The sequence below is a fragment of the Hemitrygon akajei genome, chromosome 11 (genome assembly GCF_048418815.1).
Source record: "Hemitrygon akajei chromosome 11, sHemAka1.3, whole genome shotgun sequence".
Classification (NCBI taxonomy): domain Eukaryota; kingdom Metazoa; phylum Chordata; class Chondrichthyes; order Myliobatiformes; family Dasyatidae; genus Hemitrygon; species Hemitrygon akajei.
This window is the reverse complement of record NC_133134.1, coordinates 86,677,107-86,704,664: the sequence shown is the minus strand read 5'-3', so window position 1 is coordinate 86,704,664 and position 27,558 is coordinate 86,677,107. Positions and strand designations below refer to the sequence as shown.

Genomic DNA, 27,558 nt, shown 5'->3' with positions numbered 1-27,558 from the left:
GGTGGGATGTCAGAGGTAGGTTATTTTATACAAAAATTGGTAGGTGCACAGTAGAGGTGGATACATTAGGGACATTTAAGGGACTCTTAGATAGGCACATGGATGAATGAAATTTTAAGGCGATGTGGGAAGGAACTATTAGATTACATAAGACACAGGAGCAGAATTAGGCCCATTGAGTCTGCTCCCATCATGGGTGATTTATTATCCCTCTCAACCCCATTCTCCTGAATTCTCCCCATAATCTTTGATGCTGTTACTAATCAAGAGCCAATCAACCTTGGCTTTAAATTTACCCAGTGACTGGGTCTCTGCAGCTATTTGTGGAAATGAACTTCACAAATTCACCAACCTCTAGCCCAATATGTTCTCACTGACGTCTTCAACATTTCCCTGAGCAGTGCCACCCTTCCAACGTGCTTCAAGGCCGCCACCATCGTCCCCGTGCCGAAGAAGTCTTCAGTGTCCTGCCTCGGTGACTACCATCCTGTTACACTCACATCCACCATCATGAAGTGTTTCCAGAGGCTCATCATGAGGCACATCAAGACCCTGCTGTCCCCCTCACTGGACCCCTTGCTGTTTTCATACCGTCCAACAGACGATGTCATTGCCTTCACCCTCCACCTGGCCCTAACCCACCTGGACAAAAAAGACACATATGTTCGAATGCTGTTCATAGACTTCAGTTCAGCATTCAACACATTCATTCCTCAGAAACTGATTGGAAAGCTGAGCCTACTGGGCCTGAACACCTCCCTCTGCAACTGGATCCTAGACTTCCTGACTGGGAGACCTCAGTCAGTCCGGATTGGGAGTAGCATCTCCAACACCATCACACTGAGCACGGGGCCCCCCAGGGCTGTGTGCTCAGTCCACTGCTGTTCACTCTGCTGACCCACGACTGTACTGCAACACACAGCTCGAACCACATCATCAAGTTCGTCGATGACACGACCGCGGTGGGTCTCCTCAGCAAGAACGACGAGTCAGCTTACAGAGAGGAGGTGCAGCGGCTAACGGACTGGTGCAGAGCCAATAACTTGTCTCTGAATGTGAACAAAACAAAAGAGATGGTTGTTGACTTCAGGCGGGCAGGGAGCGACCACTTCCTGCTGAACATCGATGGCTCCTTGGTAGAGATCGTAAAGAGCACCAAATTTCCTGGTGTTCACCTGGCGGAGAATCTCACCTGGTCCCTCAACACCAGCTCCATAGCAAAGAAAGCCCAGCAGCATCTCTACTTTCTGCGAAGGCTGAGGAAAGTCCATCTCCCACCCCCCATCCTCATCACATTCTACAGGGGTTGTATTGAGAGCATCCTGAGCAGCTGCATCACTGCCTGGTTCAGAAATTGCACCATCTCAGATTGCAAGACCCTGCAGCAGATAGTGAGGTCAGCTGAGAAGATCATCGGGGTCTCTCTTCCTGCCATCACGGACATTTACACTACATGCTGCATCCGCAAAGGAAACAGCATTATGAAGGACCCCATGCACCCCTCATACGATCTCTTCTCCCTCCTGCCATCTGGGAAAAGGCATCGAAACATTCGGGCTCTTACGACCCAGGTTATGTAACAGTTTCTTCCCCCAAGGTATCAGACTCCTCAATACCCAGAGCCTGGACTGATGCCCTCTGCTGTGCCTATTGTCTTGTTTATTATTTATTGTAATGCCTGCACTGTTTTGTGCACTTTATGCAGTCCTGGGTAGGTCAGTAGTCTAGTGTAGTTTTTTTCTGTGTTGTTTTTACATAGTTCAGTGTAGTTTTTGTACTGTTTCATGTAGCACCATGGTCCTGAAAAACATTGTCTCGTTTTTACTGTGTACTGTACCAGCAGTTATGGTTGAAATGACAATAAAAAGTGACTTGACTTGACTTGAAAGAAATTCCTCATCTCTGTTCCAAAGGGACTTTCTTCTATTCTGAGTCTGTGCCATCTAGTCCTGGACTCCCCCACTACAGGAAACATCCTTTCCACATCCACTCTAAGATCAATTTTAGAAAGGCCTACATGAGTAGGTTAAAAGGCTGGCACAACATCGTGGGATGAAAGTCCTGTACTGTTCTATGTTCATCCTAGTACTGGAGAAGGGGCAGTGAAGGACCCAGGTTTCATCCTTGACCTGATGATGTTAGGCATGAACAGTTCCTGCTGAGTTTCACAGAATTCAGGTCTCCACATCAAATCCAGACAGATGCTATCAAGGCCTGATATTTGCAGTGTAGATTACATACAAATAAAGATGGCAATGAGTAGGACAGATGGTAAAAAAGCAAAGATAGCATGCAGTCAGACTGTCAGGAAGAGCAGGCAGATGATAGGGCATAATTACAGGCAGCAGAGTGAGTATTTGTGCATTAAGGATACAGAATCAAAAAGGGTAGCAAATACAGCACTCAAAGTGTTTTATCTCAATGCACAGAGTGTAAGAAATAAGGTGATGATCTTGTTGCACTATTACAGATTGTTGGGGATGATGTTGTGACCATCACAAAATCATGGCTGAAGGATGGTTGTAGTTGGGAGCTTAAGGTTACACATTGTATCGGGGGGATAGGAAGGTAGACAGAGGGGTGGCGTGGCTCTGCTGGTAAAGAATGGCATCAAATCAGTAGAAAGATATGACATAGGGATTCAACATCTTCTGATCCTATGGGTTAATTTAAGAAACTGCAAGGGTAAAAGGACCCTGGTAGCAGTTGTGTACAGGCCTCCCAACAGTAGCTGGGAAGTGTATCTCAGATTATAACATGAAATAGAAAAGGTATGTCAAAAGGGCAATGTTATAGCCATGGAAGATTTCAATATGCAGATTGATTGGGAAAATTAGGTTGGAAATGGATCTCAAGAGACTGAGTTTGTTGAATGCCTACAGATGGCTTTTAAGAGCAGTTTGTCATTGAGCTTACCAGCAATACTGGATTGGGTGTTATGTAATGAACCAGAGGTGATTAGGGAGCTTAAGGTAAAAGGACCCTTAGGAGGCAGTGATCACAATATGACTAAGTTCAACTTGAAATTTGATGGGGAGAAAGTAAAGTCTGATGCAGCAGTATTTCAGTGGAGTAAAGGAAATTACAATGGTATGAGAGAGTTGGCCAAAGTAAATTGGAAGGAGATGCTGGCAGGGATGACAGCAGAATAGCAATGGCATGCATGAGTTTCTGGGCAAAATGAAGAAGATGCAGGATAGATGTACTGCATTCCAAAATTGGAAATGGCAAAATAATACAACCATGGCTGACAAGGGAAGGCAAAAGCAAAAGAGAGGATATACAACAAAGCAAAAATTAGTGGGAAGACAGAGGATTGAGAAGTTTTTAAAACCCTACAGAGAGCAACTAAAAGGATCATGGGAGGGAGAGATGAAATATGAAATCAAGCTAGCAAACAATATCAAAGTTTTTTTCAAGTATAAAAAAAAAAGAGAAATGAGTGGATATAGGACAGCTAGAAAATGAGGCCGGAGAAATAATATCGGAGGCCAAGGAGATGGCTGATGAACTAAATATTTTGCATCAGTCTTCACTGTGGAAGGCACCTATAGTGTCAGATGTTGAGGGGTGTAAGAGAAGAGCAGTGAGTGCAGTTACTATGCCTAGGGAGAAGGTGCTCAAAAAGCTGAAGGTGCATAAGTCACTCAGACCAGATGAACTGCACTCGAGGGTTCTGAAAAAGGTAGTGGTAGAGATTCTGGAGGCATTAGTAATGATTTTTCAACAATCGTTGGATTCTGGCACGGATGACTGGAAAACTGCAAATGTCACTCCACTCTTAAGAAAGGCAGCAGAAAGGAAATTATAGATTAGTTAACCTGGCCTCAGTGGTTGGGAAGATGTTGGAGTCAATTGTTAAGGATGAGGTTATGGATTACTTGGTGACACCAGACAAGCTAGGACAAAGTCAGCATGGTCTCCTTAAGGGAAAATTTTGCCTGACAAATCTGTTGGAATTCTTTGAGGAGATAAAGGGATACAGTGGATGTTACATATGTTGACTTTTAGAAGGCCTTTGACAAGGTGCCACACATGAGGCTGCTTACCAAGTTAACAGCCCATGGTATTACAGGAAAGTTACTAGCATGATTAGAGCATTGGCTGATTGGTAGGAGGCAGTGAGTGGGAATAAAAGGGTGCTTTTCTGTTTGGCAGCCAGTGACTAGTGGTGTCGGGACCACTTTTTATACTGTATTTCAATGATTTAGATGGAATAGATGACTTTGTTGTCAAGTTTGCAGATGATACGAAGATTGGTGGAGGAAACAGGCAGGCTGCAGAAGGACTTTGACAGATTAGGAGAATGAGCAAGAAAGTGGCAAATGAAATACAGTGTTGGAAAATGCATGGTCATGCACTTTGGTAGTAGAAATAAATGTGCAGACTATTTTCTAAATGAGGAGAAAATCTCAAAAGTGTGAGATGCAAAGGGATTTGTGAGTCATTGTGCAGAACACCCTAAAGGTTAACTTGCAGGTCAAGTCGGTGGTGAGGAAGGCAAATGCAATGTTAGCATTCATTTCAAGAGGTCTAGAATAAAAGAGCAAGGATGTGATGCTGAGGCTTTATAAGGCACCGGTGAGGCCTCATTTTGAGTACTGTGAACAGTTTTGGGCTCCTCATCTGAGAAAAGATGTACTGACTTTGGAGAGGGTTCAGAGGAGGTTCACGGGGATGATTCCAGGAATGAAAATGTTATACAAGAATGTTTGATAGCTCTGGGTCTGTACTTGCTGGAATTTAGAAAGGTGGGGGTGGGATCTCATTGAAACCTTTTGATTGTTGAAAGGCCTAGACAGAGTAGATGTGGAAAGGATGTTTCCCATGGTGGGCGAGTCTAGAACAAGAGGGCACAGCCTCAGGATAGACAGGCATCCATGTAAAACAAAGATGCAGTGAAATTTCTTTAGCCAGAGTGTGGTGAATTTGTGGAATTTAATACCACAGGAAAGTGTGGAGGCCAGGTCGTTGGGTGCATTTAAGGCAAAGCTTGATAGGTTCTTGATTGGACACAGCATCAAAGGTTAAGGGGAGAAGGCTGAGGAGGGGAAATGAGGATCAGTCATGATTGAATGATGGAGCAGATTCGATTGGCCAAACTGCCTAATTCTGTTCCTATGCAGCAGGTGCCAGCAATTGTTTATTTACTCTGTCCGCTATTCTCTTAGCCTAGACTCAGGTGGGAACATATACTAATCTAACATTTAACTGTCATTCATTCTTCGTGGCACTTCTCTATTTTCATGGATGTTTGCGAAGAAAAAGAATTTTGGGATGTATATTGTTTACATTTATTTGACATTAAATGTACCTATTGAGTTTAATAGTGCAAATTTGTGTTTGTACAGGCAACTGGGCTGCACTTCAGACACACTGACAACATCAACCACTGGCTGAATGCAATGGCCAAGATTGCCCTCCCATCGGTACAGTATAGGACTTATTTTCTTCTTTCCTCACTTGGAATATTTATTTTTATTGAGGCTTTGTGATCAATTCTGAGTGTTGAATTTGCAAACATAACACTAGCAAGGCAGGTTGATGGGGCTGGTTTATTCTTAATAAAACCCCTATCCTTAAGAGTGGCTGTATTTGTCACAAGTACATTGAAGCATACAGTAAAATGGATTGTTTGTCTCAATGACCAACACAGCCCAACATGCTGGATGGGAGCAGACCCCAAGTGTTGCCACAATTCTGCTGCCCACAAATGATTAACCCTAACCCATATGTCTTTGGAATATGGGAGGAATCTGGATCACCCAGAGGAAACCACAGAGAGAACATTCAAACTCCTAACAGACAACACAGCAACCCCGATTGTGCAGCTGGCATTACGAAATGATGAGCTAACTACTATGCTACTGTGTTACCTTAATTACTTCCTGGGTGATGCCTGAAAGCACATTACGGGTAGACATAGTTCTGAGTTGTACTTGGAACTTGGCGTATCTGTTTGAAGATTGTGGGAATGGAAGTAAAATTCTGCTGAAGCCCAACACTGAGCTAAAGGGCCTGTACTGCGCTGTAGTGTTTTATGCTCTAATGCATATAGTTTACTTTTCAACGTGTCATGATTGCACCCTTTATTATTTGTTAATTTTTGTGTGTGTATATACATGGAGGAACGTTGTTTTATTGCCAGTCTACATGTATATGGTTGAATGACAATAAACTGAACATGAATATCAGACTGACAGGCTTCTGCAAAAAATAGAACTAAATACATTGCTCCACTCTTTCATAAAAATCCTTTCAGACCATCTATATTCCATATTTCTTAGAGCAATACTTCTGCTCATTGAGTTCATGCTGCACACGGTGCATACCTGCTAGGTCCAGCTTCTTCAAAGCCCAGTCCTCAGGTAATTATCTAAGTACAGGTCCACAATCCCTTACCCAAAATCCTTGGCCAGTTGCATTTCCCAATTCAGAATTTTTCGGATTTCAGAAAATTGATAATTAACCTGTCTCTATGTGAGTGGACTTTAGGACCCGGGGGACCTCCGGACCTATGCACATCCTCCAGTATACTTTAAATCATCTCTAGATGACTTATAATACCTAATACAATGTGAATGTTATGTAAATAGTTGTTATACTGTATTGCTTATGGAATAATGCCAAGGAAAAAAGTCTGTACTTGCTCAAACGAGTGCTGGAGAGAGAACTTCTGGGTTTTCCCAATCCATGCTTTTTTACAAATACTATTACAGTTTATTTATAGAGTAATATACTGATAAATGAAATAGTGGGCTAATTATAGACCATAAATACACTAGTACATTTTATTTCCAACAAAAACATTCAATAAAACATTAAAATATACAGCTTCAAACAAACTGAATCAAACACATGGTAAATGACTTATTGGTCATCACTATCACCATAAAAGTTCAATAACTTGTCTTTCTGTTTATTTAAATCGTATACAGTGGTAGTTCTGACACCATATTCTTCAGTAAGATGCCGCTCAGACACACCACGATCAAGCTTCTGCAATAACTCCACTTTCTGCGTTATTGATAATGATAGATGCTTCCTTCTCTTTTTCTCATTGTTACCCATTGGGGTATCTGCAGCTCTTTTTAACATTTTCACAGTGAAATTAAGCAAAGTCAACAGTGAACACAAAATATCAGCGAACAGCAAATGCATGTGTAACCAGTACGAGCACTGATCCACAACTGATATCTGGTGGCCTCTGCTACTGCTGCCACGTCACACCTGAGTGACGTCAGCTGTTGGCGTGCCAAACAAGCTTTGTTACGACACACTCCACACTCCACGAAAAAAGCTTTGGTTTTTGGAGCTTTTTGGATTTCAGAATTTCGGTTAAGGGATTGTGGACCTGTACTTAAAATGATTCTACTGTACCTACCTCAACCACTTCCTTTGGCAGTTCATTCCATATACTCATCACTCTGTGTGGGGAAACTTTGCCCCTTGGGTCCCTTTTAAACCTTTCTCCTCTCACCCTAAACCAATGATCCTCTAGTTTTGAACTCTCCTACCTTGGGGAAATGACTATTACCATGTGTAGTATCTCTCATAATCTTAAATGCTACTACAAGGTTGTCACTGATTCATTTATGTTCCAAGGAATAAAGATCTAGTCTGGCCAAGTTCTCCCTATAACTGAGGTACTCTAGTCCTGATAACCTCCTTGTAAATCTTCTCTGTACTCTTCCCAGTTTAAGCAAGTCTTCCCTATAATAGGCTGACCAACTCTATACACAATACTCCAAGTGAGGCCTCACCAATGGCATATAAAGGTTTGCTTTATTTGTTATATATACATTGAAATATTCAGTAAAATGCATCATTCAGGACATATGTCGCCATGTTTCAGGTGCCAACATAGCATGCCTAAAATCATTAACTCTAACCCATACATCATTTGAATGTGGGTGGAAACTGAGGCACTTCGATGAAACCCACCCGGAGAAAGTGTACAAATTCCTTACAGACAACCCCGATCTTGCTGCTAGCCCTAAGGTGTTTGCATTAACTGCTATGCTGCTTTGCCACTTGTTCAAATACATATCACCCCACCTTTTATGCAGTGGGTCAAATTGCACTGATTATAGTTCAACAGACAGTGTTGGCAAGGTCCGTATTCCTGAGAAGTCATATTTTGAACAGCAGCATTCCATGTGGTGAAGGTGCTCTTGCAATGGTTTTGGACAGATAGTTCTAGGATAGCAGAACATCGGCATGTACGCTCAATGACCACTTAGGTACAGGAATGGAACTCTGTGTGGTCTTCTGCTGTTTACTCCATCCACTTCAAGGTTCAACATGTGTGTTCAAAGATGTTCTGCACATCACTTTTGTAATGTATAGTTAATTTGAGTTGGTCGCCTTCCTGTCAGCTTGAAACAGTTTGGTCATTCCCTGATCTCACTCATTAACAAGGCGTTTTAGCTCACATAACTGCTGCTCACTGGATGTTTTTGTTTTTTCTTTTGCATCATTTTCTGTGTGGAATATAGCAGGAGATCAGTTTGAGATGTTCAAACAATCCTGCCTGGCATCAACAATCATTATATGGTCAAAGTCACTTAGAACATATTTCTTCCCTATTCTGATGTTTGGCCTGAATAACAACTGAACCACTTGACCATGTCTGCATGCTTTTATGCATTGAGTTGCTGCCATGCGGTTGGCTGATTAGATATTTGCAGCAACAAGCAGGTGTACCTAATAAAGTGGACTCAGTGTATTTCAATCATTTATATTGATTGATTTTTGTTCTTTCACCCTGTTTTCTTCCAAAAAATAGGACTTAAGGGTGAGAAAATGCCCTGTGATGGGAATTATTTGCCCCCATCTTCCCTTTCCTTTTTGCAGGTTTAAATTAGGAGTTTGAGGGGATTTGGTACGTCACAAAGACTATCGTATTTCTACAGATGTGCCGTGGAGAGCATTCTAGCTGGTTGGAATGTCTGGTGTGAAGAGGCCACTGCACAGGACTGGAAAAAGCTGCAGAGGGTTACAAACTGAGCTACCGTAGCTTCATTGTAGGCACTAGCCTCACCGATTGAGGACATCTTCAAAAAGCTTAGAAATACAGCATCCATCTTTGGGGACCACTATCACTCGTGACATACTCTCTTATTACGACCAGCAGAGAGGAGGGGCAAGAGCCTGAAGACGCACACTTAGTGTTTTAGGAACAGCTTCTTCCCCTTGGTTCAGATTTCTGAACGGACAGTGAACCATCCTGTGCGTACTAAGTCACTTCTTTTCTCTGTTTGAACTATGGATTGCACTGTACTGCTGTTACAAAACATCTCATGACATTTGTCAGTGAGAAAAGTCTATCACAAAATACTGTGAATTGTGTAAAATGCTATAGAATTTCAAATCTACATGATAAAGTTTGTTGGTTTTATTTCCAGATATTTTACCCAGAAACAACGGACATCTATGACAAGAAGAATATTCCCCGTGTTGTTTATTGCATTCATGCTTTCAGGTACGATCTGTGTAAAGTGGATAGTTTCATCAGAAATTGAAATTGTAATCTCGTATTTGTAACCTCTTTCCACCTATAGTCCTCTATGATCTTTACTCTCCTTCAATTCTGACCCCTGGGCATGCGTGTGTGTAATTACATGACCCAAAATAGAGCTGAATCAGCTCAGGGCACTGAAGTCTAGAGCTTCAATCCCTTGCCTCTACAGGATCCCTAAATCCTCACCAATGGATCATTTTCTTTCTTGGTGTTGCTTTTTATTGCTGTGAATGCAACTATCATGAAAATTAGCCTCCCCTCCATTGCTTCTGTCTATACTATGTTGCCTTGGGAAAGTAGCCAACATACTCTCCACCCCAGATAGTTTTTCCTTTTCGCCCCTTTCATTAGGAAGAAGATACAAAAGGTTGAAAGCATGTATCATCAGGACAGCTTCTATCCTGCTCTATCAGACCCTTGAATGGACTTGTATTTAATATTTTAATTTCTTTAGCTTGTAGTATATTGTTTTTCACTGTACTTCTCCACATAACAACACATTTCATGACATTATGTTGGTAATAATAAACCTGATTCTGATCAAGGGGTGATCTTTATCTCTTAATTACATAGATGTAGCCGTTGCAACTTAAAAAATCTATCTATACAGCACTCTCTGACAGTGGTGTCTAAAAAGAGGATGCTGTCCAAGTTGCATGCCATCTTGGACAATGATTCCCATCCACTCCATAATGTACTGTTTAGGCACAGGAGTACATTCAGCCAGAGACTCATTCCACTGAGATGTAACACTGAGCGTCATAGGAAGTAATTCCTGCCTGTGGCCATCAAACTTTACAACTCCTCCCTCGGAGTTTCAGACACCCTGAGCCAATAGGCTGGTCCTGGACTTATTTCCACTTGGCACGATTAACTTCTTATTATTTAATTATTTATGGTTTTATATTGCTATATTTCTTTACTATTCTTGGTTTGTGCGGCTGTAATGAAACCCAGTTTCCCTCGGGATCAATAAAATATGTCTGTCTGTCTTTCTCTGTAGCCATAACTGTATACATCCTGTGTTGTAAATCCACATACTTCTGCATTCTGTTCTGGCTTTTCCTTTGTACTTGTATTAGAAAGATCCATACAGATGGCATACAAAATTAAAAAATTCACTTTATCTTGCTATATGTAAAGATATTAAACTGATTACCAATTTTGTAATTTTCTACTTTGTTCCATCTATCTTTGATTCCACTGTGCTTTCTTACAAAAATTCTTCCAGCATGGTATATTGAGGTAAGGCTTAATTTTGATTCACCTGTGTAAAAATTGGTTGTGTTCAAGCAACACACACAAAATGCAGAGTACAGTCGACGTTTCCGGTTGAGATTTAAAAAACGCAAACATGAAATGTCAACTGTACTTCTTCCTATAGCTGCTGCGTTCCACCAACATTTTGTGTGTGTTGTTTGAATTTCCAGCATCTGCAGGTTTTCTTGTGTTTGGTTGTGTTCAATCACATTTCCTTACTCTTGCAACAGTACAAACAACAAGTAGTAGATTGGTGTTTTGCACTTTGCTGGGAAATAAGTTTTCCTCAATTGTTTTGCAGCCTTTACTTGTTCAAGCTGGGTCTGGCTCCACAGATACAGGACCTGTACGGAAAGGTCAATTTCACAGGTAAGGCCTCTCACCTGCTTGGCTGGTATATCTTCAGCTTTAGTTCGGCTGAGCACAAAATAATCCCACCACACCCTCCTGCTGTGGTTGGGGTGCTACAATAGTAGTGGTTATCATAATGCTACCACAGTGCCAGTGATCTGGATTCAATTCTGCTGCTGTCTGTAAGGAGTTTGTACCTTCTCCCTGTGATCATGTGGGTTTCCTCCAGGTGCTCCAGTTTCCTCCCACATTCCAAAGATGTACTTGTTAGTAGGTTAATTGGTTAAGGGGTGAAATTGGGTGTGCAGGCTCATTGTGTCAGAAGGGCCTGTTACAATGGTCTATCTCTAAATAAAACAATGCTAATTGCACTGTATAACTCCAAGTTGTTGCTGTTGTTTAAGGTGGAAACCTACCTGGTCTCTGGTAGATTTAGCATTATAATGGATGCTATTTCCTCTTATTTTAATTTGGTCAATTTTTACTGTCTCATCTGAGCCCTTTGAAGCTGCTCTGCCGTTCATTAAGATCTTGGCTAATCTTCCCACTCTGTGCCAATATCCACTGATCTCATAAAGTTCATAAATCTATTGATCTCTATTTTAATTGAATGCAATGACAGGCTCTCCAGAGTTATGTTCATTCAGGACTGGGCCTTCCACAGCCTTGCCATCTGTATGAAGACATATTTATTCACCTGTTGCCCTTATTCTCAAACTTCGCCCCCTCAATCTAATCTCTTCAACCGGGGGAATATGTATTCTGTCATGTACATGAACAACTTGGTAATTTTCAGTGAGATCTTTCTGGAAAAATAGTCCTAGACTAATCATATTCCAAACTCTGCATCTGTGTCTAGTCAATGAGTTGAGGCAAGGGTTTACATGGAAAAAAAACAGCAGATAATACAGCACTGTGCTAAAATCTTAGGCATGTGTATATATAGCTAGGGTGCCTAAGACTTTTGCACAGTACTGTATTTATCAACGTGGATCATAGGGTGAGTTTGTAAATCTGGCAGGAGTAGAAGATGTTGGGAATAGCAAGGGTGGAACCATGTGGGACGGGTGTGGAACAGGTGGCAGAGAAGGAGTGCCAGGGGTAGGGGTGATGTGGGTCCAGATACACTCAGCCCTGGATCACCAGGCAAGGTCATTTGATTCCAAACAATTGGTTTATTGGATCATTACAGAATGTCTTTGGTGCTTCCCGCTCTGTCCCCCTCCCTCTCCCATTCCCTTTTCCCAATCATGATTTCCCCTCTCCCTGTCCCCAGTCCACAATGGAGACTCGTATCAGAATCAGGTTTATTGTCACTCGTATGTCATGTTATTTTTTTTTGCAGGAGTACAGTGAAATTACATAAAATTATTCCAGTACTGTGTAAAAGTCTTGTCCACCATAACTATATATATGTGAGTCTAAGACTTTTTTGCACAGTACTGTATTTCAATATCATGATGGAGGTAATGGTGTTCTCCAGGGCAGCGAATATCGTTGATTAGGGAAGTGTTGTGACAGAAGCCTTCAGGAGTTGCTACAGTGCATCTAGTAGTTGTCATTTGCAGTCACCATGTCACAGTGATGGAGGTTGTGAATACAATGCAAGAGTTGCAACATTGATTGTGCAGACTGCTTTGTTCTACTTCAGCGCTCTTGCAACCTCATTTGAATTTGAATTGGCTTGGTGGGTTCTGATTCCCGCTCTCCTTACAGAGGAAGAGATCAATAACATGAAAACGGAGCTGGACAAATACGGAATACAGATGCCCTCGTTTAGTAAGATTGGTGGAATCTTGGCCAATGAACTTTCGGTTGATGAAGCAGCAGGTAAGTTTTGAGTACCAGAAATGTTTATATTGCGTATTTGGGCAACCTCTGTGTTATGCCCATTTGGGTTGTCAAAGTAAATTTATTATCTAAGTATGTATACACTGACTGGCCACTTTATCAGGTGCCAGTGTGGTCTTAAGCTGCTGCAGCCATCCAATGTTCGACGTACTGTGTGCTCTCTTCTGCACAGCACTGTTGTAATGAGCAGCTATTTGAGCTTCTGTCGCCTTCCTGTCAGCTTGAACCAGTTTGGCCATTTTCCTCTGACCTCTGAGAACTGTAGCTCACTGGATGTTTACTGATTTTCACACCATTCTTTGTAAATTCCAGAGACTGTTCATAAAATTGCAGAAGGTCAGCAGTTTATGTGATACTCAAATCTATCTGTCTGTCACCAACAATCATTCCACGGTCAAAGGTCACATTTCTTCCCCATTTTGATGTTTGGTCTAAACAACTGAACCTCTTGACCCATGCATGTATGCTTTTATGCATTGAGTCACTGCCACATGATTGGCTGATTAAATAATTGCATTAACGAGCAAGTGTATATAATAAAACAGCCACTGAGTCTGTTACCATACATTTTCTTTAAGGCTTTTACAGGAAAATAATGAAATGCAATAGAATTAATTAAAAAAAACTATGCATTAACAGATTGACAAACAGACAAAGTGCAAAAGAAGACAAATTGTGTAAATAAAAATATAAATAATATTGAACATCTGCAAGTTGTGGAATTAGTTCAGAGTAGAGTTGAGGTGAGGGAAGTTGCTGCTGGCTCAGGAGTCTGTTCATAAACCTGGTAGTGTGGGACTTGAGGCTCCTGTACCTCCTGATCAATGGTAGTAGCAAGAAGAGAACATGGCCTGATGGTGAAGGTTCTTGATGGATGCTGTTTCCTTGAGACAGCACTCTTTTGTAAATGCGCTCAATAACAGGGAGTGCTTTGTTTGTGATGGATTGGGCTGTATCCGCTACTTTCTGAAGGATTTTGTCTCCCCCTGAAAAAATTCACAATTCATATCCCAAAAGTTTGAAATGCAGAATAAAATGTCTGTGTGGGTGGGTAGTGGGAAGTGAGCAATTTTTTAAAAACTCTCATTTGATGCATGCACAAATGATGAGCTTTTGCAATGTGAAAAATTGTGATATAGATTATTTTCTAAGAACAACACACCTTGTAACAGTACCAAGAGAGGCTATATACCTCTAAATTTTAAAGTGGAAGCCATATCTCCAGATTTTTTGTATAGTGTGTTTTAAATGTGTCTGCTGTAATGAGATTTGTGGAAGAATCTCTTCATTTCTACAGTAATTGTAGTTTCTTGCATTGGCCATATTGGAATGTGCACACAGTCAATTGACTTGGCCAATAAAGCTTTATCATTTAGAGGTGAATAATATAGTCTCCACACACAAAATGAGGCAGCATCTATGGAAACAAATAAACCATTGCCGTTTCAGGCCGAGATCCTGATGAACGTACAATAGTTCAGCTCAGTACAGGCCGTTCGGCCCACAATGCTGCCTCCCATACAACTCCAACACCTCCTCTCCCTTAATATCAACATGCTCCAGAACATCAACCTCACTCATATTGTCCTCACTGTCATCAAGTTCCCTCTCATTGTTGATTACCGAAGAGAAGTATTCATTGAGGACCTCGCTCACTTCCACAGCCTCCAGGCACATCTTCCCACCTTTATCTCTAATCAGTCCTACCTCCACTCTGGTCGTCCTTTTGTTCTTCACATAATTGAAGAATGCCTTGGGGTTTTCCTTTACCCTACTCGCTAAGGCCTTCTCATGTCCCCTTCTTGCTCTCCTCAGCCCCTTCTTAAACCCCTTTCTTGCTAACCTATATTCCTCAATAGCCCCATCTGATCCTTGCTTCCTAAACCTCATGTATGCTGCCTTCTTCCACCTGACTAGATTTTCCACCTCACTTGTCACCCATGGTTCCTTCACCCTACCAGTCTTTATCTTCCTCAGCGGGGCAAATTTATCTCTAGCATCCTGCAAGAGATCCCTAAACATCAACCACATGTCCATAGTATATTTCCCTGCAAAAACATCATCCCAATTCACACCCTCAAGTTCTAGCCTTATAGCCTCATAATTTGCCCTTCCCCAATTAAAAATTTTCCTGTCCTCTCTGATTCTATCCTTTTCCATGATGATGCTAAAGGCCAAGGAGCGGTGATCACTGTCCCCCAGATGCTCACCCACTGAGAGATCTGTGACCTGACCCAATTCATTACCTAATACTAGATCTAGTATGGCATTCCCCCTAGTCAGCCTGTCAACATACTGTGACAGGAATCCATCCTGGACACACTTAACAAACTGCCCCATCTAAACCATTGGAACTAATCAGGTGCCAATCAATATTAGGGAAGTTAAAGTCATCCATGAAAACAACCCTGTTAATTTTGCACCTTTCCAAAATCTGCCTCCCAATCTGCTCCTCGGTATCTCTGCTGCTACCAGGGGGCCTATAGAATACCCCCAATAGAGTAACTGCTCCTTTCCTGTTCCTGACTCAAAAGAGGATCCTGCTACATTACCCACACTTTCTGTAGCTGTAATAGTATCCCTGACCAGTAATGCCACCCCTCCTCCCCTTCCCCCCCCCCCCCCTTATCCCTTTTAAAACACTGAAATTCAGGAATATTGAGAATCCATTCCTGCCCTGGTGCCAGCCAAGTCTCCGTAATGGCCACTACATCATAATTCCATGTATGTATCCAAGCTCTGTTCATCATCTTTGTTCCTGATGATTCTTGCATTGAAGTACCCGCACTTTAGCCCTTCTACCTTAGTACCTTTATACCCTTTATTCTGCTGCTCTTTCCTCAAAGCCTCTCTATATGTTAGATCTGGCTTTACTCCATGCACTTCTTCCACTGCTCTATTGCTCCGGGTCCCATCCCCCTTGCAAATCAGTTTAAATCCTTCTGAACCATGCTTGAAAACCTATCTGCAAGGATATTGCTCGCCCTCGAGTTCAGGTGCAACCCATCCAATCTGTACAGGTCCCACCTTTCCCAGAAGAGATCCCAATAGTCCAAAAATCTAAAACTTTGCCCCCTGCACCAACTCCTCAGCCACGCATTCAACTGCCATCTCCTCCAATTCTTACCATCACTATCGCGTAGCACTGGCAGCAATCCTGAGAACGCCACCCTTGAGGTCCTGTTCTTCAGCCTTCTGCCTAGTTCCCGAAACTCACACTTCAGGACCTCATCCCTCATCCTGCCTATGTCGTTGGTATCAACATGTATCACGACTTCTGGTTGCTTTCCCTCGTACTAGAATGTTGTGCACCCGGTCAGAGACATCCTGGACCCTGGCACCTGTGAGGCAACAAACCATGTGGGTGTCCTTCTTACGTTCACAAAATCTCCTGTCTGCTCCCCTGACTATGGAGACCCCAATGATGACAGCTCTCCTCTTTTCCGTCCCACCCTTCTGCACCACAGGGTCAGACTCAGTGCCGGAGGCCCTGCCACTGTGGCTCACCCCTGGTCGGTCGTTCCCGCCAACGGTATACTTATTATACCGATGTGTTGCTCTACATTTCCAGCATCTGTAGAATCTCTTGCATTTATGACTTAAGTCTCTTTCACAAATGTTTTCAAATGGTTGGCAGTTTTATTACACCATTTGCAGTGAAGCTGTGCTTTTGTTTGTAGAAGAATTGACTTTAATAATCATTAGCATGGATGCAGCTGGATTCAGCAAGTTCCGTGTTTGTTGCTTTATCTACAGCTTGTCCTTGAACTAATGAGGCAGCACCATAAACTATTGTCTGCAGTCCTGGTACCTCTATAGAACTTTTGAACAGATGATTAAAGAATTTAGACAAAGCAATAATAATAAATAAATAAATAATAAATATTGAGAACGTGAGTGTCCATAGGTTGTGAAACCAGTTCACTGTTGGGGTGAGTAAATTTTGAGTGAGGTTATCCCCTTTAGTTCAAGAGCCTGATGATTGAGGGGTAATAACTGTTCGTTGGTATCTTTCTAAGTGTGGTTAGCAAGTATGACTTGAGAAATAATGGTATTCTCATTCGTCTCTTGCTCTAGTCCTTGGAAGTACTGTCATGAATAAATATACTTCGATAATAAATTTACTTTGAACATTGAGAACTTTAAGCCAACTGCAGACAACGCTTATGCAGTGCAGCAACTCAAAGTTCAGGTTACTATGAGCAGTCACTGTGGTGCATTCGAGTAGCAGTTGGTAAATTGGTTTATTTTTCTTACCATGTATTGAGCTGCAGTGCAAAGCTTTCAGAGTGCCACCCATACAGATCATTTCATCTTGGCAGCGCTTGAGGGAAAACAGAACAATAACAATGCAGAATAAAGAAGTCCTGATGAAGGGTCTCGGCCTGAAACATCGACTGTTTATTGCACTCCATAGATGCTGCCTGGCCTGGTGAGCACCCCAGCATTTTGTGTGTGTTGCACAATAGTGTTGCAGTTACAGAGAAAATGCAGTGCAGCCAGACAATAAAATGCAAGGGCTGTGATGAGACAGATTGTGAGGTCAGGAGTCCATCTTGTCATATAGGAAGACGATGCAATAGTCATATAACAGTGGCATAGAAGCTGTCCTTCAGCCTGGTGGTCTGTGCTCTCAGGCTTCCCATTCGGTGAGATGTAGCGAGGGAGAAGAGAGAATGTCCAGGGTGAGTAGGATCACTGATTCTGTTGACTGCTTTACCGACAGAATTCAGCCATTCAGACCCATTGAGTCTGTTTTGTCATTTCACCGTGGCTGATTTATTATCCCTCTCAACCCCATTCTCCTGCCTTCTCCCTGTAACCTTTAACCCCCCTTAATAATCAAGAATCTATCAACCTCCACTTTAAATGCACCCCCAAAGACTTTACCACCACAGCCGTTTGTGGCAATGAATTCCATTCATTAACTGCCCTTTGGTTAAATAATCTTTTTCTCATCTCTGTTCTAAAGGCACATCCTTGTATTCTCAAATCACATCCTCCCCTCTATCCAGGCCTTTCAATATTTTGTTGGTTTCAACTAGATCTCACCCCACCCCTGTTCTTCTGAACTCTAGTGAGTACGGTTCCAGAGCTATCAAACGCTTCTCATATGTTAACCCTTTCAGTCTTGTGAACCATCTTTGAACCCTGTCCAATGCAGCACATCCTTTCTTGGATAAGAGGCCCAGAACTGCTCACAATACTCTAAGTGTGGTCTGACCAATGCCTTATAAAGCCTCAGCATTACATCCTTGGAGTCCGTGAGGGGAAACTGGTTTTCATACTGTGTACACAACTTAGCAGCTTCTTGCTGTCTTGGGCAGAGCAGTTGCCATATCCAGCTGTGATGTATCCAGACAGGATGTTTTCTGTGGTGCATCTCTGAAAACGAGTGAGGATGAACAGGACCCAGAAATATTTCTTTAGCCTCCTGAGGAAGTAGAGGCACTGTTGTGCCCTTTTGGCTGTAGCGTCACATTCACTCCACTCCTGTTTCCCATTAAACTGTTTCTCTTTCCTCTAGTATTATGATGTATTCTGTTTGATTTCAGTGGGCCCAGAAGCCTGTTATCCGTCTGACAAAGCTCATCGAATACTGAAGCTTTGATCATTCTAGCATTCACAATGGCACCTCCTGGTAGTGGGCAGGTACTTGCCTCCCAGTGGAGCTTCTTCCTTGCTGGTTAATCTGTAGAACAGATTTAATCCTGTGGTCTTGATTTCTGGAGACAGGTTTTGTACACCTGAATACTATGATGAACCTTCAGGGTTTGGAGTGCCGAAGCTCACTCCACAATCGCTGATTGCCGATTTTGTCCACACAATTTCAGTGTTGCTTCAACATAAAACCATAACTAGTGCTTCAGCATCTAAGAACATAGAACACCACTGAAGAATACAGACCCTTCAGTCCATGATATTGTGCTGACCTTTTAACCTACTCAACATCAATTCAACTCTTCCCTCCTACGTCAGTCAGTAAGCCCGACACCTCTGCTGGGGCATAGGTCACCACCAGCAGCTCGCTGTCCAGGGCCAGTCTTTCAAGTTCAAAGTAAATCTGTTATCAAAGTACAGATGTCACCATGTACTACCCCGAGGTTCATTTTTTTGTGGGCCTTCACGGTAGATACAAAGAAATACAAAAGAATCAATCAAAAACTACACAAGTACGGCAAACAACCAAAGAGGAAAAGACAAATTGTACAAATACAAGAAAGCAAATAGCAGTAATAATAATAAACAAATAATACGTGATATTGAGCAGGTGAGTTGTAGGGTCTTTGAAAGTGAGTCATTAGGTGATAAGACATAGGAGCAGAATTAGGCCATCTGGTGCATCAAATCTGCTCTGCCGTTCAATAATGGCTGATCCTTTTTTTCTTCTCCTCCTCAACCCCAGTTCCTGGCCTTCTCTCTTTAACCTTTGATGCAATGTCCAATCAAGAACCTAACATTCTCTGCCTTAAATACACCCAATGGCCTGGTCTCCACAGCTGCATGTAGAAACAAATTCCACAAATTCACCACCCTTTGGCTAAAGAAATTTCTCTGCTTCTGTTTTGAAAAGGCGCCCCTCTATTCTGAGGTTGTGCCCTCTTGTCTTAGACTCACCCCACCATGGGAAACATCCTTTCCACATCTACTCTGTCTAGGCCTTTCAACATTCGAAAGGTTTCAATGAGATCCCCCTCATCTTTCTGAATTTCAGTGAGTACAGACCCAGAGCCATCAAACGTTCCTTGTCTGATAACCCTTTCATTCCCGGAATCATTCTTGTGAACCTCCTCTGGATCCTCTCCAATGCCAGCACATCTTTTCTAAGATGAGAGGCCCAAAACTGTTCACAGCACACAAGGTGAGGCCTCACCAGTGCCTTATAAAGCCTCAGCATCACATCCCTACTCTTGTATTCTAGACCTCTTGAAATGAACACTAACATGACATTTGCCTTCCTCACCACCGACTCAACCTGCAAGTTAACTTTTAGGGTGTTCTGCACAAGGATTCCCAGCTCCCTTTGCATTTCAGATTCCTGGATTTTCTCCCTGTTTAGAAAATTGTCTGCACATTTATTTCTACTACTAAAGTGCCTGACCAAGCATTTTCCAACATTGATTTCATTTGCCACTTTCTTGCCCATTTTCCCAATCTCTCTAGGTTCTTCTGCATCCTAACTGTTCCCTCAACACTACCTATTCCTCCACCAATCTTTGTATCATCTGCAAACTTGGCATCAAAACCATCTATTTCATGATCTAAATCATTTATATACAGCATAAAAAGTAGTTCCAACATCGATCCCTGCGGTACAACACTAGTCACTGCCAGCCAACCAGAAAAGGATCGTTTTATTCCCATTTGCTGCCTCCTACCAATCAGCCAATGCTGTAACCATGTTAGTAACTTCCCTGTAGTACCATGGGCTCTTAACCTTGTCAAAGGTCTTCTGAACGCCCAAATCATACAACATCCACTGCATCCTCTTTATCTATCTTACTTACAATCTCCTCAAAGAATTCCAACAGGCAGCCAGTCAGGCAGGATTTTTCAGAAGGAAACCATGCTGACTTTGTACTATCTTGTCCTGTGTCACCAAGTTTTCCACCACCTCATCCTTGACAATCGACTCTTAACATCTTCCCAACCGCTGAGATCCATAGGTTGTAGAATCAGCTCAGTCTTGAGATGAGCATTGTTATCCACACTGATCCAGGAGCACGGCTTAACAGACTATACAGAACAAAGATGGACAAACTTCTTCGGTTGTCCATCGGAATCCGATGACGACGTTCACTCCTTTAACGGTGAGATCTTTGACTATACAGTCCTATCCTGGACCCACAAGTTCTATTGCAAGTGGGACATGTACATGTGGTAGTGATGGCAACCATTGCTGCATTTCTCCTGGCTTTCTTCTGGTTGTTCTTTCCATCTGCAGAATACGAACCCCGTCCCTACACAGCTGTCGCCAAGTGTTACGGTCAGCAGCAACATCCTCCAGGTCCTCGGGTCTGATCTTGCACTTCCTTAAAGCATTCTTCATCTGATCCTTATAGCGATTCTTCAGCCCTCCAGCTGAGCGTCGACCATGATGTAGCTGGCCGTATAACACTCTGCGGGGTAGCCGACATGGGGGCATCCTTATCACGTGCCCCAGCCACTGCAGCTGACTCTGGGTGACCATGGCCTCAATACTTCTGCAGTTGGTCTTTACAAGTATTTCAGTGTGACGCGCCCGCTCATGCCAGGTAATTCCCAGGATGCACTGAAGGCAGCTTATGTGGAAGCGCTCCAAGGACTTGATGTGACGGCTGTAGGTTACCCAAGCTTCACAGCTATAAAGGAGGGTGGTGACGCAGACTGCTTGGTATACGGCGACCTTTGTGGAGGGACGAAGGCTCCTGTTCTGAAAGACTCTACGCCGAAGTCTCCCAAAGGCAGCTGATGCCTGTTTAATGCGGCTCTGGATGTCGTTGTCAATGCCGCTATCCTCAGAGAGAATGCTCCCCAGATATTTGAAAGATGGCGCTACTGACAGCTTTTCATCACCAACAGTGAAGGCAGGTAGGGTGGGTGGGACACTGGTACCCCATTGGCAAACCGCTTCTGTCTTGGTGGTATTGACAGTCAGCCCCATCCTGCTGTACGCTCTCACCGCCACAGCAAGGACAGTCTGAAGATCCTCCGGAGTATGCGCCACAAGAGCACAGTCATTTGGACAAACAATGTGCAAAAGACAACAAACTATGCAATACAAATTAAAATAATAATAATGAAAAATAATAAATATTGATAACATGAAGAGCTTCTTGAAAGTGAGTTTGTAGGTTGTGGCTGAGTGAAGGTGAGTGAAGTTATCCCCTCTGGTTCAAGAGCCTGATGGTTGCGGAGTATGGGGAGGGCCTTATCTGTAATGGACTGGGCCATATCCACTACTTTTTGTTGGTTTTTCCATACAAGGGTCAAGGGTATTGGTGTTTTCATGCCAGGATGTTATGCAACAGTGAATATGCTTTCCATCACTCATCTATAGAGTTTGTCAAAGTTTTAGATGACATGCCAAATCTTCGCAATTTTTTTTAGGAAGTAGAGGCACTGTCATGCTTTCTTTGTAATGACACTCACATCCTGGATCCAGTGCAGATCCTTTGAAATGATAACGGTGAGGAATTTTAAAGTTGCTGATTTCACCCCCCTTACCTCTTATCCCGTGATGAGAACTGGCTGATGGACATCTGGTTTCCTCCTCCTGAAGTCAATCAGCTCCTTGGTCTTGCTGACATTGAGGAAGAGGTCATCATTGTAGCATCACTCAGTCAGATTTTCAATCTCCTTTCTATATGCTGATTCATTACTACCTTTGATTTGGCCTATGACAATGGCTTCCTTTGCAAATGTAAATATGGCTTTGGAGCGGTGCTTACCCTCATAAGTATAAAGTGAGTAGAGCAGGAGGCAAAGCACACAGCCATGTGGTGTAACTGTGCTAATGGAAATTGTGGAGATGTTGCCAATCCAAACTGACTGGGGGTCTGTAAATGAGGAAATTGAGAACCCAACTGCACAAGGAGGTTTTGAGGCCAAGGTCTTGGGGCTCATTGTTTACTTTTAAAGGGATGATGATATTATATACTGAGCTATAGTCGTAAGTACATGTAGTCCATCTTGTCTTCTCGGTGAAAATTCTTCCTCTCCCAGGGATGAGAACTTTGGAGCTTCTATTGGCATATTTATAGCTCTGGGTTTCACAGCTGGACTTGGAAGTGTCCATGGTGGAGTTTTCCCTTCTGTGTAGCCCCCCACCCCCATTTTCTATCATCCATACACTAATCTGGGTTTCTTGCATGTCCCTACATCTGCCTCTCCCACCACCCCTGGCAGGGCATTCCGTGCACCCATTACTCTCTGTGGATAAAAAAAAAATAAACTTGCCTCTGACATCACCCCTTCCCCCATAATTTCCTCCAGTCACTTTAAAATGCCCCCTCGTATAAGTCAAAATCACCTTGGGGGATTGTTGTCCATTTGATTGGTGCCTCTTGTCTCGTACACCTCCATCAAGTCGCCTTTCATCCCCCTTTGCTCCAAAGAGGCAAAACCCCTAGTTTACTCAGCCTATTCTTTTCAGACAAATGATCACACTTCGTGTGCTGATGCCACATTTATGCTGTAAATCCAGCCTTTTGAGAGTGTAATAAGGTTTTAAACTGTTACAAACCAAAACTGTTACTACAAATTAAACTTTGCACAAGCTTGAAGGTGGCTGAGATGTGTAATGGACTCATGGTAGCTCATGGCCACCATTTATCTTCCACTCTGACATTTATCTTCCACCGTAGCTCGCTGCAAGTAGGTAAAACGACTTTCACATATTTTATGACATTAATCGCCTAAAGCATATGCATAATAGATGGATTCTTATTGATCCGTTAGCTAGGTGACAATTGCTTTACTTACTCACTCCGGGTATCTAATTCAGTGGCCACTTGGTCTATGTTTGTGGTCTTCTGTTGCTGTAGCCCATCCACTTACAGGTTTGATTTGTACATTCAGAGATGCTCTTCTGCATAATGTGTTATTATTTGATTTAATGGTCTCCTTCCTGTCAGCTTGAACCAGTCTAGTTATTCTCCTCTGACCTTCCCCATTAACAAGGCACAAGGTTCTCACTGGAATTTTTTTTGTTGATTTTGTTTGCACCATTCTTTGTAAACTCTAGCAACTGTTGTGTGTGAAACTCCCAGATGAGCAATTTCTGAGATACTCAAACCACCCTGTTTAGTACCAACAATCATTCCATGGTCAAAGTCACTTAGATCACATTACTTACCCATTCTAATGTTTGATCTGAACACTGAATTGCTGCCAAATGATTGGCTAGTTAGATATTTGCATTAAAGAACAGGTGTACCTAGTAGAGTGTTTCCTGAATGTACATGTATATATCATGCCAAACAAGTGTCCTGCCTGAGCTAGTCCCATTAGTTCCCTCTTGGTCCATATCATTCCTGTTCATGTACAAAGTAAATTTATTATCAAAGTGCATGCAGTATATGTCACTACATACAACTCTGAGATTTGTTTTTCTTGTGGGCATTCACAGTAAATGATTTTCCCGGGTCATTGCGTCATTGTGTTCAATCTGTAATTGAACGCCACCTTTTCTCCACACAGTGCACGCAGCTGTGATTGCCATTAACGAGGCCATCAAGCGAGGGCTTGCGGACCAAACTATGCTGGCTCTGCGCAATCCAAATGCCATGCTGGTCAATCTCACTGATGGTCTAGCTCCAGTTTACCAGGAAATGCTCTACCAAGCTAAGAGTGACAAGGCAGCCAATGCCAGAAACCGGATCAATGTGAGTAGTGCTTAATAAAACAAATATAAATGTGGTTCCTCCCCATTTCTGCTTTTATCCATTCCACTTTCTGGCTCCCCTCTTACCCCTTCCTTTTCTCATTACTTTCCTCTGGTTCTCCACCTTTGCTTTCTCCCATGGTCCACTCTCCTATCAGATTCCTCCTTTTTACTTTTCCCACTTATCACCTCCTAGCTTCTCTCTTCATCCACCTGCCCTCCTGACTCACTTCCCCCATCACCTGGCTTCACCTATCACATGCCAGTTTGTATCCCTTCCTCTCTCCTACCACCATCCTCTTCAGCTCTGATGAACCAAAATGTCTGCTGTTTGTTCAGCTCCATAGTTGTTACACAACCTGTTGAGTTCCTCCATCATTTTGTGTGTGTTGCTCTAGATTTCCATCATCTGCAGAATCTCTTGTGTTTGTGATTCCTGTTTGCTTCCAGGTCTTTCCTCTGATATCCTCCAGCAGAGGGCAGGCTGGAGACATTTCCCATGGTATTCATCCCAGTAGTATGGTGCCTTAGCGTAACTCGATCAGAATTCTCTTGCCTCTGAAAGGTTGCCTGCCCTCAAGATTTTTTTTTGCTATCTTTTTTGCACTCTCTTGCTTGGTCTGAGTTCCATTGGCATCTAGGCTACTTTTTTAGTGTAGTACTGTCAAAGTGCTAATTTTTTAGATGCTGACTTGAGAACAGTGGTTTGGCTGGATGTCAGCATTGGAGGGAGAAGGCCTTGACTTCTGAAGGCATTGATAATCTCTCTGGGCAGATCAGCTGCTCTATTAATCTCCACAGCAAATCAGAATAGGGTTTAATATCACTGGCATATAGCTGCAAGAAAATGTTTGTGAACCTTTTGCAATTACTTGGTTTTCTGCATTAGTTACTCAATGTAGTTTGATCTTCATCTAAGTCACAATAATAGATGGGCACAATCTGCCTAAATTAAGAACACACAAACAATTGTACAGTCGGCCCTCCTTATCCGCGGGGAATTGGTTCTGGGACCCCCCGCGGATACCAAAAAATGTGGATTCTGAAGTCCCTTATTTAACCTGTCTCAATGTGGTGGACTTTAGGACCCAGCGGAACCCCAGACCTTATTTAACTTGTATCAGTGCGGTGGACTTTAGGGCCTGGTGCAGCTCTGAATCCGCAGGGTTTCTGTTCACAAAAATAATCATGATCATGATTGAAAATAAAGCGATTGCAAAGAGGTGAAACGCCATTGGTCTTTGGAAAAGCGTTAGACTAGTCAGTCAATGATCAGAACAATTTTGAATGTTTGAAAGGCCCTGCCCTGATGAAAGCTACAATTATTACTAAGCAACACAGTGGTTTAATTATTGAAATACATATGTTTCTTAAGTGTTTTATATGCATAGAAAGGTAAAATATATACTATATACTAAGACAAACATTTTACTAACTGAAGCTACATAATACCGGATGTACCTGTCCCGACTTAAAATCCGACTTAAAGACGGACTCAGGAACGGAACTCGTTCGTAACCCGGGGACTGCCTGTACTTTTAAGTAATCTCTAGATTACTTATTGTACCTAATACAATGTAAATGTATGTAAATAGTTGTTATACTGTATTGTTTAGGGAATAATGATAAGAAAAAATAGTCTGTACATGCTCAAACAACAAGTGCTGGAGAGGGAACTGGGTTTTCCCGATCCGCAGTTGGTTGAATCCACGGATGCTGAACCCGCGGATAAGGAGGGCCGACTGTACTTCTCATCATTACCGAGTACACCATTTAAACAATCTCAGTCCAGGTTTGAAAAAAGTTGGTTAAACTCTGGGGTAATGCCTTCTACAAAAGCTTTTTTGAGTCAGGTGCTTGAGATAAGAGGTGCCCTGTCCTTTATTTTAAAAAAAAGATACGCAAAGTCAGTTTACTGACAGAACCTGCTCTTCTCAAGAAAGATCTGTTTATGTGCACCATGCCTCAATCAAAACATCCTTCAGAGGATCTTAGAAGAAGAATTGTAGAGATGCATGAAGCTGGAAAAGTCTACAAAAGCAATTATAAGATCTGAGTGTTCATCAGTCCACAGTAAGGGAAATCAGCATCCCAGGGTTCTGAAAGAAATGGCAGAAGTTGTAGTAGAGGCTTTGGTGATGATCTACAAAATTCTCTGAACTCTGGGCAGATCTTGGTGGATTGGAAGATGGTGAATGTCACGCCACTGTTCTAAAAAGGATGTAGGCAAAGGCAGGTAACTCTAGGCCAGTTAGTTTAACATCTGTAGTTGGGAAAATGCTTGAAGCTATCATTAAAGAAGAAACAGCAAGGCATCTGGAAAGAAATGGATCCATCATGCAGATGCAGCATGGATTCCTCAAAGTCAGTCCTGTTTGACAAACATACTGGAGTTCTTTGAGGATATAACGAACGCAGTGGAAGGAGAGGAACAGATGGACATTATGTACTTGGATTTCCAGAAGATGTTCAATAAGGTGCCACATAAGAGATTTATCCATAAGATAAGGATGCATAGAGTTGGGGTGATGTATTAGCATGGATAGAGGAGTGGTTAACCAATAGAAAGCAGAGAGTTTGGATACTTGGCTGTTAATCTGGTTGGCAATCAGTGGAGAGCGTTGTGCCGCAAGGGTTAGTGCTGGGCCTGCAACTGTTCATGATATACATTAATAATCTGGAAGAGGGGACTGAGTGTAGTGTATCTTAGTTTGCTGATGATACTAAATTGAGTGGAAAAGCAAATTGTGCAGAAGATATGGACAGTCTGCAGAGGGATATAGAGTAGGCAAGGGTCTGGCAGATGGAGTACAATGTTGGTAAATGCGTGGTCATCCACTTTGGAAGGAAAAATGAAAGAGCAGATTTATTATTTAAATGGTAAAAAACTGCAGCATGCTGCTGTGCAGAGGGACTTGGGAGTGCTTGTGCATGAATCACAAGAGGTTGGTTTGTAGGTTCAAAGGCTATCAAGAAGGCAAATGGAATGTTGACCTTCATTGCTAGAGGGATTAAATGTAAAAGCAGATGTTATGCTGCAACTGTACAGGGTACTGGTGAGGCCACACGTGGAGTACTGTGTGCAGTTCTGGTCTCCTACTTGAGGAGGAATATACTGGTTTTGGAGATATTGCAGAGGAGGTTTACCAGTTTGGTTCCAGAGATAAGCTTAGATAATGAGGAGAGATTGAGTCGCCTGAGATTGTAG

General features: G+C 42.5%; 1 protein-coding gene across 1 annotated transcript in view; it reads left to right on the top strand.

Annotated features, from left to right (window-relative positions):
- Positions 1-27,558, top strand: part of LOC140735815 (ras GTPase-activating-like protein IQGAP1) — a 247,891-nt gene that overhangs the window by 27,874 nt on the left and 192,459 nt on the right. The window contains 5 exon segments of the mRNA XM_073061320.1: positions 5,352-5,429; positions 9,408-9,484; positions 11,085-11,152; positions 12,851-12,964; positions 24,167-24,351. Of these exon segments, the coding sequence (XP_072917421.1) occupies positions 5,352-5,429; positions 9,408-9,484; positions 11,085-11,152; positions 12,851-12,964; positions 24,167-24,351 (522 nt within the window).